This window comes from Phocoena sinus, chromosome X (assembly GCF_008692025.1).
Source record: "Phocoena sinus isolate mPhoSin1 chromosome X, mPhoSin1.pri, whole genome shotgun sequence".
Lineage (NCBI taxonomy): Eukaryota > Metazoa > Chordata > Mammalia > Artiodactyla > Phocoenidae > Phocoena > Phocoena sinus.
Window position 1 is genome coordinate 32,187,640 of NC_045784.1, and position 18,989 is coordinate 32,206,628.

The following is an 18,989-nucleotide window of genomic DNA, read 5'->3' on the forward strand; positions in this document are numbered from 1 at the left end:
CTATTCCCATTTTCTACATTGTTTTGGGCTCGTTATTGTAGGTCTTTTATTTCTCTTGTGTTTCTTGCCTAGAGACGTTTCTTTAGCATTTGTTGTAAAGCTGGTTCGGTGGTGCTGAACTCTCTCAGCATTTGCTTGTCTGTAAAGGTTTTGATTTCTCCATCAAATCTGAATGAGATCCTTGCTGGGTAGAGTAATCTTGGTTGCAGGTTTTTCTCCTTCATTACTTTTAGTATGTCCTGCCACTCCCTTCTGGCTTGCAGAGTTTCTGCTGAGAGATCAGCTGTTAACCATATGAGGATTCCCTTGTGTGCTATTTGTTGTTTTTCCCTTGCTGCTTTTAATATGCTTTCTTTGTATTTAATTTTTGACAGTTTGATTAATATGTGTCTTGGCGTATTTCTCCTTGGATTTATCCTGTATGGGACTCTCTGTGCTTCCTGGACTTGATTTACTATTTCCTTTCCCATATTAGGGAAGTTTTCAACTATAATCTCTTCAAATATTTTCTCCGTCCCTTTCTTTTTCTCTTCTTCTTCTGGGCCCCGTATAATTTAAATGCTGGTGCATTTAATGTTGTCCTAGAGGTCTCTGAGCCTGTCCTCAGTTCTTTTCATTCTTGTTTCTTTATTCTGCTCTGCAGTAATTATTTCCACTATTTTATCTTCCAGGTCACTTATCCGTTCTTCTGCCTCAGTTATTCTGCTATTGATCCCATCTAGAGTCTTTTTCATTTCATTTATTGTGTTGTTCATCATTGTTTGTTGCATCTTTAGTTCTTCTAGGTCCTTGTTAAATGTTTCTTGCATTTTGTCCATTCTATTTTCAAGATTTTGGATCATCTTTAACTATCATTATTGTGAATTCTTTTTCAGGTAGACTGCCTATTCCCTCTTCACTTGTTAGGTCTGGTGCATTTTTATCTTGCTCCTTCATCTGCCGTGTGTTGTTCTGTCTTCTCATTCTGCTTATCTTACTGTGTTTGGGGTCTCCTTTTTGCAGGCTGCAGGTTCGTAGTTCCCATTGTTTTTGATGTCTGTCCCCAGTGGCTAAGGTTGGTTCAGTGGGTTGTGTAGGCTTCCTGGTGGAGGGGACTAGTGCCTGTGTTATGGTTGATGAGGCTGGACCTTGCCTTTCTGGTGGGCAGTTCCACGTCTGGCGGTGTGTTTTGGGGTGTCTTTGGCCTCATTATGATTTTAGGCAGCCTCTCTGCCAATGGGTGGGCTTGTGTACCTGTTTTGCTAGTTGTTTGGCATAGTGTGTCCAGCACTGTAGCTTGCTGGTCGTTGAGTGAAGCTGGGTGCTGGTGTTGAGATGGAGATCTCTGGGAGGTTTTCCCCATTTGATATTATGTGGAGCCTGGAGGTCTGTTGTTGACCAGTGTCCTGAAGTTGGCTCTCCCACCTCAGAGGCACAGCACTGACTCCTGGCCACAGCACCAAGAGCCTTTCATCCACACGGCTCCTCAGTTTGGGATGATTCATTGTCTATTGAGGTATTCCACAGATGCGGGGTCCATCAAGTTGATTGTGGAGATTTAATCCGCTGCTCCTGAGGCTGCTGGGAGAGATTTCCCTTTCTCTTCCTTGTTTGCACAGCTCCCGGGTTTCCCCTCCTTTATTTCTGATGGTATCAGATTGGTGAGAGCCAAGGCAAGGACCATGAATGAGGACTGAGGACCCCAAGTAGCCCAGGACAGAGTCCTATAGAGTTGTCAGCTGTGGGTGCCCCCTGGCAGGGGTGCTGGGCTGAGGTGCCCCTTCACTTCTTCTTAAGGTATCCCAGGAAGATGAGGACCTGGGTCTGAGGTATAAATTTAGAGCAGCACAGAGGAGGGGGCCCAGGCCCAGCCCAAAGTTGATATGATGGTCCTGCATATGAACTGAGGGAACCCCAGTGCTCCAGAGTAGAGGGGGCTCCACAAGGACTAGATAATTGCCCACTGCTGCTCTCAGCCCCAGTAAGCACCAGGCAGGGCTGGCAGGCTGCAGCCTGAGGCTCACTTTAATTATTTCCACAGGGTTCTTAGAGGACAGGGTGATCAGAACAGGAGTCCTGTGTGTTCGTAGAGCAGGACCCACATGGAAACCTGAAGAGCGGCCCTCTTAAAGGCAGGGCGGTACCTCCCTGCTGTAGGTGCTCACACCCTCTCATCCTCTCGCATCTCTGCCAGATCACCCCGCTGTCCTACCTGCGCTCCTGCCTTTTGTCCCTGACCACAGTCACCATGCCTCGGGGGCAGAAGACTAAGCTCCGCACCCGTGAGAGACGCCACCAGGCCCAAAGCGGGACCCAGGGTCTGACGGGTGCTCAGGCCACTGCAGCTGAGGAGGGAGCCGCCTCGTCTTCATGTCCTTCTCCTCCTGGGGTTACTACTCGGAGAAAGCCGGGTGCTAAGTCACGTAGCACTCTCAAGAGTCCTCAGAGGGCCCTAGCCACCACCACTAAGCCTGCAGGTGTTTCTCCCGCGAGATTAAACAAAGGAGCCAAAGGCCAAATGAAGAAAAAGCACAGTTCCTCTCAGGCCCCCGTCTCTGCCGTGCGGTCTCGAAAAGGCCCTCTAAGGAGGATAGCGAGTGTGTTGGTGCAGTTCCTGGTGCACACGTATAAAATGAAAAAGCCTGCTAGGAAAGCACATATGCTGAAGCTTATCGATAAGAAGTACCAAAATCGATTCCCTGAGATCCTCAGAAGAGCTTCTTTCAGCATGGAGATGCTATTTGGTGTTGACTTAAAGGAGGTCGACCGTACCAAGCATACTTATACCTTTGTCAGCAAAATGGCTCTCCCCAACGATGGGACCATGAGCCGTGGCCGCGGGTTACCCAAGACCGGTATCCTGATGTATATCCTGGGTGTGATCCTCATGAAGGGCAACTGCGCCACAGAGGAGAATATCTGGGAATTCCTGAATAAGATGAGAGTCTATGCTGGGAAGAGGCACTTCATATTTGGGGAGCCCAAGAAGCTCATCACCCAAGATATGGTGAAGCTGAAGTATTTGGAATACCGGCAAGTGGCCAACAGTGATCCAGCGCGCTACGAGTTCCTGTGGGGCCCGAGAGCCCATGCCGAAACCAGCAAGATGAAAGTCCTGGAGTTCCTGGCCAAGGTCAATCACACCGTCCCCAGTGCCTTCCAGTCTTTGTATGAAGAGGCTTTGAAAGATGAGGAGGAGAGAGCCCAAGCCAGTGGATGTTCCAGTGTTCTGTCCAGCTCCTCCCACACAGAATCTGAGGCAAATTCTGCACTTTGTGGCTGAAGAGAGCATTCAATATTTCAAGTAGTGTAGGGCTGGGTGTGACAGAGGGAACACTGTATAATACCTTTGTGTTCCTGTTCTGTATGGGGAATTTGGAAATACGTCTTTGTTTTTTGCTGTTTTTCAAACGTTACTCCTAAATGAAATTTTATTTAGCGTTAGAATGTAAGTTTATGAATTACATCAGTCATACTTACTGTTGTTTATCAGGCTTAAGAATAAGAGTTTTGCTGTTTTGTAAAACATATTGGGAAAACTTCCATCTTATTTAGTAATTTGGTGGACGATAACATGGCATCGCAATATGCAATTCCTTGAAAATGTGAAAAAGTTAAGTATATGTAGTATAGTATAGTATACTGTATGTAGTATAGTATAGAAAAAGTAAGATGGTCAATATTTGGTTTACTAATTCCTTTTACTCTCTGTTTTATAAAATTAGAAATAACAGTATGTGCTTGGCTCATTCAAAAATGTAGAATTAAATCATAATAAATTAGACCTCATGCTCACAGGCTCGTTTATTCCCCAAACATTACTTGAGCATCTGCTCTTTTAGAAGGCTCCTTGCTAGTACTGTGAGAGCTGAGAAGAAGAAGACCTAGCCACTGACCATAAGATTATAGAGCCGAGAAGCAGCTATCATATAAAGAAAATGGTGATGTATACTCTAAGACCAAAAGGACAAATGAAAAGACAGGATAAGAAAGGAGAGGGGTGGTTTCGCATGATAGCAGTCAAATGTAAATTCCCTGATGCAAGGCAGTGGTGGGCCTTGGGAAAAATGTAAGTCCTTCAGTGGGAGGTAATTACAAGTTAGGTGCGTGGTGGGCTAGATGAGACTGATAATTTTGAGCAGGGGCCAGACCCTCAGATGGTGGGCCGTACAGTTGAAAGACAAAGCCTGCAATGGGAAACTGCCCTTAGCAGTTACAGGCACACTTCATTTTGTTGCGCTTTGCTTTATTGTATTTCACAGATAGTGCTTTTTCTTTTCTTTTTTTAACAAATTGAAGGTTTGTGTCAACCTTGCTTCCAGCAAGCCTTTCAGTGCCATTTTTCCAACAAGGTATTGTCACGTCATGTCTCTGTGTCACATTTTGGTAATTCTCACAGTATTTCACACCTTCCACCAGCAAAAAGATGGACTCGCTGAAGGCTCAGGTGATGGTTAGCAGTTTTTAGCAGCAAGGTATTTTTTAATTAAGGTATGTACATTGTTCCTTGGCATAATGCTATTGCATGCTTAATAGGCTGCGGTATAGTGTAAACAGAAATTTTATAAGAGCACTGGGAAACCAAAAAGTTCTTGTGACTCGCTGTATTGTGCTATTCACTTTATTTTGGGGGTCTGGAACCAAACCTGCAATATCTTCGAGGTCTCCTTGTACTTCGGGGTTGTGGGTGAATCAGAGAGAAATCACCTGAGGCAGGAATAGAATGTGTCCTGTGCTCTTGTCCCAGTGCAGGTGAGCACTATGCAAATTAGATGTTTTATTCACGCTGTCATGTCTCCAGGGAGTTTCTGAGATATAAGGGTGGTACTCCCCTGAGGGGGGATGCCCAGAAGCCACTGGACTGGCACTCTTTGCCCTAGTTGGGGGAGCCAGAGCCCACTCCACGAAAAAAAATCATTCAAATTAAGTTATCTTGATTGTAATTTGGCAAACTCTAGGCAAGGAGTAGATATTCGTGGGTGGTTAAATGAATGAAAGTGGGAGTGGTTTATAAAGAAGGGCAACTGAGAGGGAGGTAAGTTTTAGGTCCGTGAAACATTTTAGAGCTTCGTGTTGCATCTACTGAGGAAGTCTGCCTCATGTTGACCTCGAATGACACACTCTTGACAGGGAAATACTAGTTTTCCTTGCTAAGCAGGATTTTGCCTGATAGGGGTTTCTTTGCCCTAGAGCCCTGCTTGTTCTCTGGCATCTCCTGGATTGAGAGTTAAATCTCAGTGTAGTGGGTTGAAACTCCAGGGGACAAATTAATCATAGTAAGAACTGGCATCCTTGAAAGTCTCAGTACTGGCCAGGCAATGGGCCAGGCACTTCACAGGCACTATATAAATTCTATCAGTCCCCAAGGCAGAGCTTCTCAAGCCCATTTCACAGATGAAAAGACTGAGGCTCACAGAGTTTGGTAATGTGTTCAGTTTCACACAGCTGTTAAGTGACAGTGTTGGAACTAGACTCCTGGCCTAACTAAGTCTGACGCCCACACTTTTCCATTCCTCCCAGCCTGAGGCCAACTTTGTGTTCCTTAATTCACCTTACTTCTCACTCACTACAAAATATATCTCAGGTGATAAAAAGGAGGATTCTGTGCCCAAAACACTGGATGGGAATACATAAGCACAGCAATAAGCGTATCAAAATAGTTGAAAAGGGTGAAGAAAGCAGGGGAAGATTATTTAGTCACAGTATGATCATCTACATATCCAAAGTCAGATAACCTCAAAAGATCAGGGGCTCAGAAAATCATGCTGGACAGCCCTTCGCATTTGGAAGTTAAATCTATTCAAAGAGAAGTTACATAAAAGGCTAAGTGTTGCTGGTAAAGAGAAGGGAAAAACCAATGTATTCTTTTTCTTTGACAGCACATCCATCCTGCCTTGCGTTACAACTTCCCTACTTCACATCACTCCTGGGACGGAGACCCAGTCTCTGAAGGGTTTGCAGTAGGGAAGCCAGTCAAGAGTTTGCAGGGATGGGCCCTTTCCCAGGAAGCCTTTAATCAAGAAACGGGAGCCACGATGAAGGGCCCCTTACGGGTGGCCTGGGGAGAGCAACATGCCAGGCAAAGTTGTCAGCCTGAGCATGCCCTCAGTTACTCTTCAGGGTTCTCAGGGACTTGTGAGTCCTACCTAGGAGGATGAGCTCAGGTCAGTAGAGGGAGGAGTCCCAGTCTCTGCCACATGTGGTGGTCAGGACCCTGAATGAGGAATGAAGGAAGCACACCTGCCACCCCCGAACAGTGTGCCCCGTGGACTCCTGACCCTGCCGTCAGCCCTCAGAGTCCCCAGACAGCCTTGGCAAGATGTGGCTGAACCTGATTTCCACGTAAGAGGTTGAGAAAGTGAAGACTTTGGCCTGAGGTTGGCCAACTCAGGTCAGTAGAGATAGGATTTCCAAGGTGAGCCAGGAGGAAGGTGAGCAGAGAGAAGAGTTCAGGGCCCACCAAACCCGTATCGGCGGAGACCTCACAGAATCCTCCCTGTTGCCATGACAGATCCTGGTGTAACTGTCAGGAAGAGACGGCCTCATATCCTTCTCGGGGATCACAGAAAAGTGAGGAACTTGGTTTGAGGGGGAGGTCCCAGGGCAGCAGAGGGGGGAGTCTTAGGCCTTCACGTGAGTCAGATTTAGGGTACTGAGTTAGAACCCCGAGTGGGATCACCATCATATGGTCTCAACCTGCCTGATACAGTTGTCACTCATGGCATGGCAGGTGTGGCCAAGTAAGGCCACCCTCACCTCCTCCTATTGGATCTCAGGGAAATAAGAGCCTTTCTCTGAAGAAATGTCCTCAGGTCGAGAAAGAGGGGAGCCTCAGGCCCTGCCAGGAGTCAAATCAAGGAAACTGAGTGAGGACTGAGAGGCCCACCCACTCTTGCATAGAGGGGAAAACTGGCCCTGCGCCTGCACTCAAGACTTAAATCCCCAGGGAAGGGTGTGAGGCTGAGCAACAACCACCACCCCCCATCAGTTTTTTTTTTAGTTCACTTTATTTTTTTTTTAAAGCAGTTTTAGGTTCACAGCAAAATGGAGCAGAAAGTACAAAGAGTTCCCATGTACCCTCTTCCCCGACACAGCTCACACCTCCCCCACTATCAACATCCCCCATCAGAGTGGGCCGTTTGCTACGATCTATGAAGCTACATTGACACATCATTAGCACACAAAGTCCAGAGTTACGTTAGGCTTCATTCTTGGTGTGGTACACTTTGTGGGTTCCGACGAACGTATGATGACTTGTATCTACCATTATAGTGTCATACAGAGTAATTTCACTACCCTAAAAATTCTCTGTGCTCTATTCATCCCTCCCTGCCCCCAACCCCTGGCAACCACTGGTCTTTTTGCTTTTTCTATAGTTTTGCCTTTTTCCAGGATGTCATGTAGTTGGAATCACGCAGCATGTAGCCTTTTAAGATTAGTTTCTTTCACCTAGTAATACACGTCTAAGGTTGCTCCATGTCTTTTCATGGTTTGATATTTATTTCTAGCACTGAACAGTATTCCATTATTTATCCATTTACCTGCTGAAGGACACCTCTGTTGCTGTTAAGTTTCGGCAATTATGAGTAAAGCTGCTATAAACATCGGTGTGCAGGTTTTTGTGTGGATGTAAGTTTCCAACTCATTTTGGTAAATACCAAGGAGCATGATTACTAGATTGTATGGTAAGAGTATGTTTAGTTGGTTTTTTTAAAAAAAATTTATTGAGGTAGGATGGACGTACAAAAACCGTACATATTTAATGTATACAAATTGATGAGTTTGGAGATAAGTATCCACTTGTGAAACTATCAGTCACCACAGTTTATGCCATAAACATATCTATGACCTCCAAATGTTTCCTCCCACCCTTTTTATTTTGTGTGTGTGATAAGAACACTTACCATAAGATTTAACCTGTTAGAAAGTGTACAATATAGTATTCTTAACTGTAAACTCTATGCTGTATAGTAGATCCCTAGGATTTACCTTGCGTAACTGAAACTTTGTAACTTTTGATTAAAACCTTCTCAGTTTCCCCATCTCCATAGCCCCTGGCAACCACCACTCTACTCTCTGCTTCTCTGACTTTGACTATTTTAGATTCCTCATATAAATGACATCATGTAGTATTTGTCCTTCTGTGTCTGGCTTATTTCACTGGAACATAACGTTCTCTAGATTTATTCACGCTGTCATAGCTGGAGAAGTTTTAGCTTCTTTTTAAAGCTGAATGATATTCCGTTGCATGTATACTTTACACTTTCTTTATCCATTCATCCATCGGTGGACATTTAGGTTGCTTCCATAGCTTGGCTATTATGAATAATGCTGCAGTGAACATGGGAATGCAGATATCTCTTCAAGGTCCTGATTTCAATTCCTTTGGATAGTAGTGGGATTGCCGATAATATCATGTTATTCTTGATTTTTTTTTTTTTTGCGGTACGCGGGCCTCTCACTGCTGCGGCCTCTCCCGCAGCGGAGCACAGGCTCCGGACGCACAGGCTCAGCGGCCATGGCTCACGGGCCCAGCCGCTCTGCGGCACATGGGATCCTCCCAGACCCGGGCACGAAGCCACGTCCCCCGCATCGGCAGGCGGACTCTCAACCACTGCACCACCAGGGAAGCCCTATTTTTGATTTTTTGAGGAGCCTCCATACTGTTTCCCGTAGTGGCTGGACCAATTTACATTCCCACCGACAGTATGGAATATGTTTAGTTTACTGAGAAACTTGCAAACTGGCTTCCAAAGTGGCTATACCATTTGCATCACCACCAACAATGAAAGCGTTCTTGTTAAATCCCATCCTCACCAGCATTTGGTGCTGTCAGTCCTCTGGATTTTGGCACGAAGTGGTTTCTGGTTGTAATTTTAATTTGCAGTTCCCTAATGGTACATGATGGTGAGCATCTTTTCATATGCTTGTTTGCCATCTGTATATCTTCCTTAGTGAGGTATCTGTTCATATCTTTGGTCCACTTTTTTAATCGGGTTGTTAGTTTCCTTCTTATTGAATTTTAAGAGTTCTTTGTATATTTTGGATAAAAGCCTTCATCAGATCTGTCTTTTGCAAATATTTCCTCTGAGACTGTAGCTCATCTTCTTGTTCTCTTGATGGTGTATTTTTGCAGATTAGAAGTTTAAGGGAATGGAAATCTAGCTTATCAATTATTTCTTTCATGGATCCCCATCCCATTTTTTATGAGTTCTGGAAGTAGGTGAGATCCTTGGTCTGAAGGTCCAGCCCCTAGTCAGCAAAAGGAAGAGTCCATGACCCTGTGCGGTATCCAAGTGAGGACTCCAAATGATGACTTAGGGTCTAACAAGCTCAGGACAGAGAGGTACCCACAGAGCTTTAACTGCTGGGTTCCCCCTGATAAGAGTGGTGGGCTGAGGTGCCCCTCTCACTTCCTTCTTGTGGGTCCTGGAGAGCTCTGGGGTGTCAACTTTAGAGTAACAGAGAGGGGAGTTTCCAGGCCTTGCCAAGAGCTGTCATGATAATCCTGAAGCTAAACACAGAAGACCCCTACACTGAAAACACAAGTGGCCCCACTATCAACCATGCTGTCACCCTAGTCAGTAAAACACAGGGCAGGCAGGCTGCAGCCTAAGGCTCACCGTTTCTCCACTGGGTTCTCAGGGACAGGTCGACCAGGAGAACAAGAGCCCTGCAGAGTCCTAGGGCGGTGCCCTCAAGGAAACCTGCAGAGGTGGACTTGGTTAAAGCTTATGTGGAATCTCCCTGCTGAAGGTCCTCACACCATCGCATTCCCCCTCCTCCTCCCTCCTCCAAGTGCGGGCATCACCCACACTCCCGCCTGCTGTTCCTGATCACACTCATCATCCCCTAGGGTCACAAGAGTGAACTCAGTGCTCGTGAGAAATGCCAGCATGCCCGGGGTGAGACCCAGGATCTCCAGGGTGCTCAAACCACTCAGCAGGGAAGAGCCCCCCTTCTCTTCCTCTCCTGTTTTGGGGATGTTTCCTTGGACTCCCCTGTGGCTGGCATTCCTAGGAGCCTCAGAGATCCACATCCACCATGGTTACTTCTCAGCTGTTTCATGCACAATGTCTGAAAAAGATGTCAAGAGCCAAGATGAGAAAGTGCACGTCGCTCTAAAGCCTCAACCTCCACTGAGAGCTTACGGAAGGACCTTCTAACCATGAAGGCAGGGATGTTGATGCAATTCCTACTGCAGAAATATAAAAGAGCCCATCATGAAGGTAGACACGCTGAAGGTTGTCAACAAAATGTACAGGGAACAATTCCCTGAGATCCTAAGGAGAGCCACTGAGCACATGGAACTGGTCTGCGGCCTTGACTTGAAGGAAGTCAAGCCGGGTGGTGATTCCTATGCCCTTGTCAGCAAGCTAGATCTCACCGATGATGGGCGTCGGAGCAGTGGCGGACGGTTTCGGAAGAATGGGCCCCTGATGCCTCTCCTCGGTGTGATCTTCTTGCATGGCGACCGTGCCTCTGAGGAGGAGATCTGGGAATTCTTGAATATTTTGGGTGTTTTTGATGGAAGGAGGCACTTCATCTTGGTGGAGCCCAGGAAGGTTATCACAGAAGATTTGGTGCAGGAAAATACCTGGTGTATCATCAGATGCGCGACAGCGATCGAGAGCCCAAGCTGAAACCGGCAAGATGAGAGTCCTGGAGTTTATGGCCAAGGTCGATGATAGGGTCCCCACTGCCTTCCCAGCCTGGTATGAAGAGGCTTTGAGAGATGAGGGAGAAAGAGCCCGAGCCAGGGCTGCAGTCAGGGCTGGCACTACTGCCACGGCCAGTGCACATTCCAGGGCCACATCCAGTCGCTCCTGTCACCCCGAGTGAGATAGAGGCCGATTCTTCACTTTGTGGTTGGAAAAGCCTGTTAACCAGTGTTCCTGATATGCATAAATTCCTGTTGACTTATTTTTTTGGTAATTTTCAAGTGATTTTCTTTTCAAAAGAAAGTTTATTTGGATTCAGAGCAAGCTTATGAATGACATGGGTCACACACTTATTGCTCTTTATCAGATTTAGAAGTAAGAATTTTGTTTTTTGAAATACAAATTGAAAATTTTTAAATCATCTATGGGATCCAGAACAAGACTGCATGGAATTGGAATAGGGATATCCTTGGTAATGTGAAAGAACTCCACAGTAAAATAGGATAAGAAGATAGAGAAAACAAATTAAAATTGTTCACCTATGGGTTTGGCGTACTCCATTCAGTCTTCCTTTTCCAAAATTTAAAAGATATACACCTTTTAAAGTTAGGAAAAGATATATACCTTTTGCATTTAGGATGTGCTTAAATTATTCAAGAAAATATGAGTTTATGGGACTGTAAATTGATGCAGCCACTATGGAAAACAGTATAGAGGTTCATCAAAATATTGAAAATAGAACTACCGTGTGATCCAGCAATTCCACTCCCGGAAATTTATCTGAAGGAAAAGAGAACAACAACTTTTTTGAAAAGATATCTGCACCCCCCATATTCATTTATTTACCATAACCAAGACATGAAAACAACGTAAGTGTTCATTAATGGATGAATGGATAAAGAAAATGTGATACACACACACTCACACACACAGTCATACTCTCATTCTCCCTTGGATATTATTCAGCCATTTAAAAAAAAAAAAAGGAAATCCTGCCATTTGCAATAACACAGAGGCACAGGCAAAGACAAATACTATATGATCTCACTTATATGTGGAAATTAAAAAAAAAAAACACACCCAGAGAACAGATTGGTGGTTCCCACAGGTGTGGGGTGGAGGATGGATAAAATGGGTGTAAATGGCCAAACGGTACAAACCATTTACAAAATAAAGAAGTCCTGGGGTTGTAATGTACAGCATGGCGACTATAGTTAATAATACTGTATTGTATATTTGAAAGTTGTTAAGAGAGTAGATCTTTTTTAATTGAGGTATAGTTGGTGTACAATATTTTATAAGTTTCGTGTACACAACAGAGTGATTCACAATTTTTAAAAGTTATATTCCATTTACAGTTATTATAAAATATTGGCTATATACCCTTGGTTGTGCAATATATCCTTGTAGCTTATTTATTTTTATTTATTTTTAATTTTTATTTAACATTTTTGCGGTATGCCGGCCTCTCACTGTTGTGGCCTCTCGCATTGCGGAGCACAGGCTCTGGACGCGCAGGCTCAGTGGCCATGGCTCACGGGCCCAGCCGCTCCGCGGCATGTGGGATCTTCCCAGACCGGGGCACGAACCCGTGTCCCCTGCATCAGCAGGCGGACTCTGAACCACTGCGCCACCAGGGAAGCCCGCTTATTTATTTTATACATAGTATTTTGTATCTCTTAATCCCCTATCCTTCCCCTGCCCCTCCCCCTTCCCTCTTCCCACTGGTAACCACTAGTTTGTTCTCTATATCTGTGAGTCTGTCATATTTCCCTAGTTTGCTTTATTTTTGAAATTCTCCATATAAGTGGTATCATACAGTGTTTTTCTTCCTCTACCTCACTTATTTCACTTAGCATAATACCCTCCAACTCCATCCATGTTGTTGCAAAATGGCAAAAGTTCATTCTTTTTTTATGGCTGACTAGTATTCCATTGTGTGTGTGTGTGTGTGTGTGTGTGTGTGTGTAAAGAAGATGTGGTATATACATCTTGGCAATTGTCGGTAATGTTGCTATGAACATTGGGGTGCGTGCATCTTTTCGAATTAGTGTTTTTTTCCTTTTTTTAACAGTAATTTAAGTTTATTCTGGCTATAATGCAGGTTATTCTGACTTTAAGGTATCATACCTGGCATACTTCTGAGTCCATTCCTGAGAAATTCTTTTGTACTTCTCTCTCTCTGTTTTATAGATCCATGCAGTCTATGGCACTGGGGGGGGTCATCTGGGTTTGGATCATATAGCAGTGAACAAATGGATGAAGGAACGTTAGAAACAATTAAAGGAGGAGACCACTGTGATCTTAGAATATTGAGACAAATGCTGCCATTAGTGTTAATGTCTGAATGATAAATTCTTGTTGCAAATGCAACCTTAGGTAGTTTGAAGGGGTAGTTTGTAGGAAAATGAATGGTCAAAAGGAATACACCACCTTGATATGGGTTTTCATTAGCTTCCATAATTGTGGCTTGCCAGTGAAACATATTATCCCCAGCTGGACCTGCAGAGCAGCGTGCTGGAGGGTCACGGGCCAAATCACTAAGTTCCTTATTAATCCCTTTCAGCACCATAGTCTGTGCTTTTCCTCTGGCCCCTCACAGTCCTGGTGTGTGCTCAAAGATCCGGTCAAAACTCTTGATTATCCGGGCAGCTGGGAAGGACTGTCTCTTCATCGTATCCTGGCTCTGCCAGACACAGGCACCTTCTTACTAAACAGAGAGGTTGGACTGGGAGGGTGGGGTCAGAGGCATGTAGACGAAGCTGAGGGGAAGGGTAGATGAGCGGTGGAAACCCTCAGGCTCAGAGAACCATCGAGAACCTGAAGGAGACCGTCCAACTTAGTGAGGGGGTGGGGTTGTTGTTTTTTGTTTGTTTGTTTGTTTCTTTTGGATACATACCCGGGAGTGGAATTGCTGGGTCATATGGTAGCTCTATTTTTAGTTTCTGGAGGAACCTCCATACTGTTTTCCACGGTTGCTACACCTATTTACATTTCCACCAACAGTGTACAGATCTCCACGTGCTTGCCAGCATTTGTTATTTCTGTTCTTTTTGATGATGGCCATTCTGATAGGTGTGAGGTAATACCTCATGGTAGTTTTAATTTGCATTTATCTGATGATTAATGATGTTGACCATCTTTTCATTTGCCTGTTGGCCATCTGTATGTCTTCTTTGGAAAAATGTCTGTTTAGGTCTTCTGCCCATTTTTTCGATTGGGTTATTTGTTTGTTTTTTTTTTTAAACTGTTGAGTTATATGAGCTGTTTATATATTTTGGATGTTAGCCCCTTATTGAGCATATCATTTTCAAATATTTTCTCCCATTCCACAGGTTGTCTTTTCATTTTGTCAATGGTTTCCTTTGCTGTGCAAAAGCTTTTAACTTTAATTATATTCCACTTGTTTATTTCTGCTTTTATTTCCTTTGCTTTAGGAGACAGATCCAAAAAAATATTGCTATGATTTATGTCAAAGAGTGTTCCACCCACCCATGTTATCTTCTAGGAGCATTATGGTTTCCACTCGTATATTTAGGTCTTTAATTGGTGTTGAGTATATTTTTGTATGTAATGTTAGAGAATGTTCTAATCTCATTCTTTGACGTGTAGCTGGACAGCTACACGTCAAAGAATGAGATTAGAACATAAACAGAATTTGGCGATACAACAAAAGGAAATATGCATTTACATTTGAGCCAGTAACTCCAACTTTTCAGAAATTAACCCCGAAGACACATCCACAACGATGTGAAAATACTGCAATGTCCGTGAATATATTAATTGATAAAAACGTGGTATATTCGCAGAGTGGAGCACTATACTGTGTAGCTATAAAAAAGAATGAGCATGATCTTTGTAAACTAGTATGGGGTGCTTGCAGGATGGTTATGGATATAGATATATAAAAGAATGTGTGAGTTTGGGGCTAATGTCAATGATACCAAGCCCAGTGCCTTCCCATCCTGGTATGAAGAGGCTTTGAGAGATGAGGAAGAGAGAGCCTGAGCCAGAGCTGCAGCCAGGGCTCATACTGCTACGCTGGCCAGTGGGTGTTCCAGGGCATGTCCCAAGGCTCCTCCGGTCCCTAGTGAAGGCTGAGCAGATACTTCACATTGTATTTAAAGAAAGCAGTCAGTCTTCCGACTAGTGGAGGGCCAAGGTGTGGCTCCTGGGAACACAACATATAATATATTTGTGTTCCTAGACATATATGCACAGATCGGAGATTTTTCTTTTTTCTATTTTTAGATGTTGTTCCTTTCAATTAAAGATGTGTTTAGCTTCAGAGTTTAAGTTTATTAATGACATGACTCACGCATTTAGTGCAGCTTATCAGGTTGAAAAATAAGAATTTTGGTATTATGTAACGCAAACTGGAAATCCTTGAATCATTTCTTGTCATTCGGAACATTGGAATATGGATTTTTTGTGAAAAAGGAAATTATTCCACAGTAAAGTCTGTGTGATCATGAGATACAGAAAAAAAAATCCGAAGAGGTATTCACTTCTTGTTTGTTTTATTCCTTTTAGTCTTTCTTTGTAAAATTGAAGTATATATACCTGGATTCGCTTATTTAAGAATGTGGGAGAAGTGAAATCACAGTATTTTGCCTTCTTGCACACGTGCTCTTTTTTTTTTAATTTATTAATTTTTAGCTGCGTTGGGTCTTGGTTGCTGCAAGGGCTTTCTTTAGTTGCGGCGAGTGGGTCTTCTCTTCACTGCGGTGCGTGGGCTTCTCACTGCGGTGGCTTCTCTTGTTGCAGAGCACGGGCTCTAGGCACGTGGGCTTCAGTAGTTGTGGCACGTGGGCTTCAGCAGTTGTGGCTCGCGGGGTCTAGAGCGCAGGCTCGGTAGCTGTGGCGCACGGGCTTAGTTGCTCCGCAGTATGTGGGATCTTCCCGGACCAGGGCTCGAACCCGTGTCCCCTGCATTGGCAGGAGGATTCTTAACCACTGTGCCACCAGGGGAGCCCTGATCTTTAATTGTTCAAATATCAATTTAGCGTCTGCTCTTCAGAAGGCTTTTGGATGGTACTGGGGATGCTAAGAAACATAGACCCAACCCCCTGCCTGTAGAATTCTAGAGTCTAAGAGCAGCATTCATAGAAAGCAGCTGGTGAACAAAGATCTAAAGGCCCAATAAAAATAAGGGGTAAGAAGTGGGGGCTGAGGGGTTCCTCATGAGGAGTCTAGTGTAAATGTCCTGATGCAAGGCACTTTGAGACTTTAGGACAATATAAAAGTCCTGCAGTGGGAGATAATTTTAAGTTAGGCCGTATGGTGAGCCAGCCAGTGAGGCTGTGGAAACACGGAACAGGGGCCAGACCCTCAGATGGTGGGTCTCAGAGTTGAGAGACTTAAGCCTGGAATGGAAAAGTGCCCTTAACAGTTACTTTGAAGTCATGAGTAAACCAGAGAAAAATCTCCACCCGGGGCAGGGATGGAACGTGCCCCGTGCTCCTGTCCCAGTGCAGGTGAACACAGTGCACAACCTAGGTGTTTTATGCACGTCATCTCCAAGGAGTGTCTTTGAAATAAAGGTGACAGGAGTCTGAAACTGGAAACTCAGAAGCCAGTGGGCTGATACTCTTTGCTGGGGGACAAGGAGTCAGAGCCCATTCTATTAAAAGGGCATTCGCATTCAGTTTTTCTTTTTTTTTTTTTTTTTTGATTGTAATTCCGCAAAGTCTACGAGAGGTGTAGATTTTCGGTGACGGTAAAATTAATGACGATAGGGGTTGTTTAGTTTAGATGAAAGGGCAGCTTGGAAGGAAGAAAGAGTTAGTCTTGGAAGCAAATTCTAGAATATTTGAATTTCATTCAGTTGGAAGGAAAATATAATTTTCATATTTGATTTATTGGGGAAATTAAAGATTCTTTGTAAACAGCATTTTGGACTGATTTGGTGTTCCATGTCCTAGAATGCCACATATTCTCTGATATCTCCTGGATTTAAAAATTCCTTCAGGGTGGGTGGTATCGTCTGCAGCCAAAATAATCATAATCGTGGTAAAAACAGACATTGTGTAAAGTCTCAATGTGGTCCAGGCGCTGTGCCAGGTGTTTTACATACATTACCTGCATGCCACTAGCCCTGCAAAATAGGGCTTAACAAAGCCACTTCACCTGAGGCTCACAGAGCTTGGTGATGGACCTGAGTTCACACAGCTAATAGGTCACATGGCTGGGACTGGACCTCTGGTCTGAATTTGTCCAGAGCTCGCGCCATTCCACTCCTCCCAGCCTGAGGCTGATCATGAGTCAGTTAATTCACTGTCTTCTACCACTTCAAAATGTTATCTTGAGTGATGAGAAGAAGGACTCTGTGACCAAAACACTGGATTGGAATACATACCCACAGCAGTACGAATACCGAAATAAACAAGAGATATGAATAAAGGAGAGAAAGAGATAATGCTCGGTAGCAATATGATCATCTGCATGTGCAAAATCAGATACCCTCAAATGATCAGGGGCTTACAAGATTATCTGGCTCTATCCTTCTATGTAGAAAGTAAATATTTTAGAACTACCCTAAGTCTGGCTGGTGAAGAGAAGGAATATATCAGCTCTTTTTCTCTGACAGCGTAACGTCTGTCCTGAGTTCCTTAATTTGTGCTGTATTTTCCTAATCTTACATCACTTTCGGGACAGAGACCCATTTTCTCCCAAGATTTGCAATAGGGTAACCGGTCAAATGTTTGTAGGGATATGCGTTTCCCAGGAAGCCTTTAATCAAGAGACAGAAGCTGATATAAGAACCCCCATGAATGAGGACCGAGGAGACAGTCACCCCTGAATATAGGAGTTATCCAAAGACTAAGGAGAGTGACCTCAGTTCCGTAGAAGGAGGAGTGCCAGGCTTTGTTAGATGTAGTGAGCATGTTGAGTGAGGAATCATGGAAGGACCCAGCCAGAACAGTGAGGTCCTATAGAGTTGCATCCCTGCTGCCTGTTCTTGGAGGCCCCAATGGACTATGGTCATATGAGGATCAACCTGACTTTCCACTTGGAATTCTTACGAGAGTAGGACCTTGATGTAAGACAAGCAGCTTCGGGAAAGCAGAGAGTGGAGTTACAGGATCGATCATGTGTCAAGGTGAGGATCTGAATGTGGACTGCGGGTAGCACGCACAGCATAAAAGGAGGCCCCGGAAAAATCTCTGATGCTGTCATCCCCAGGAAGCTCTGGCCATAGATGTCAGGTTGATTTCAGCCTGGAAAGTCTCGGTGAGGTGAGGATCTCTGTCTAATGGGGTTGGCCTCAGTTTTGCAGAGAGAGAGAGAGAGACCTGAGCCCTAACAAGAATTCATGTGACGATGCTGAGTGTTATGAGGGGACCCCCCAAAAGCAGAGGGGGCCAAATAGAATTCTGTACAGTTCTTAGCCCTGGGAGACCCAGAAGAGCTACTGCTGAGTCATCCCCTCATTCCACCCGTGTGATCTCAGGGAGGGAAGGGCCTCATCTTGCAGGATCAGACTCCAGTTCTGCAGAGGGGGACGTCTTGGCCATAACCAGAGTCAAGGTGAGGACCCTCAGTGCTAATGAGGGGTTCTCTCCCCTAAGGAGGGAGGCTCACAGGGTGGCGCCCGCCTTGTCAGGCAGAGGTGGTCGGAGCAGCGCCCTGACTTCCCCCCACTAGGGCCTCGGGGAGGTGAGGGCTTGGTTCGGAGGCTGGAGGACCCGGGACCATAGAGGGAGGGGTCCCGGGCTCTGATAGACGGCACCGGCAGGACGCAGGGGCCGCTGAACCCCGAACAGTGGGCGTCCCCACAGAGTCCCGCCCCTACCGTCAGCCCTCGGATACCCCACGCAGCGCCGGATGCGGCTCCCCCGGATTTCCGATTCGGAAGCGAGGAGCCCGAGCGAGGAGCCCGAGCGGGAGCCGCGGCGTCTGTTCGTCCGAGCGTGGGTTTTCAGGACTCGTCCGGAGCCACGGTGAGGACCTGAATGTAGCCTGCAGGGACCTTCCCTCCCCCCTCCCCCCATAACAAAGGTGACCCCCCGCCTCCCGCCCCTGCCTGCCATCAGCAGCGTGGGACCCTGATCTGACCTATATGCCAGAGGAGTTGCCGTCTGGAGGGCCTCAGAGAGTGGAGGGCCTTTGTCTAGAGGGGGCGGCTTCTTAGGCAAAGGGTGTAGTCTTGTCCCCAGCAGGTGAAAAGTGGGACCTTCAGAGCTGACGAGGGTCCCTCCTTTCGAAAGGCGTGACTGCACGGGGCCCCCTCCCGCCTTCACCCGTGCGATGCTCTAGAGTAATTCAGGCTGAGAGGACCCCTCATTTCTGCCTGGGGTGGGAAGTGGGGTTGGGGGCTAGGGGACGTTCGGGTAGAGAAAGGCCTTT

General features: G+C 45.4%; 1 protein-coding gene across 1 annotated transcript in view; it reads left to right on the forward strand.

The window, feature by feature from the left end:
- The window catches only part of CFAP47 (cilia and flagella associated protein 47), a 533,433-nt gene that overhangs the window by 58,644 nt on the left and 455,800 nt on the right, over window positions 1-18,989 (forward strand). The window contains 5 exon segments of the mRNA XM_032618881.1: window positions 2,174-3,238; window positions 5,859-6,058; window positions 10,184-10,431; window positions 10,514-10,817; window positions 18,422-18,583. Coding sequence (XP_032474772.1) covers window positions 2,174-3,238; window positions 5,859-6,058; window positions 10,184-10,431; window positions 10,514-10,817; window positions 18,422-18,583 — 1,979 coding nt within the window.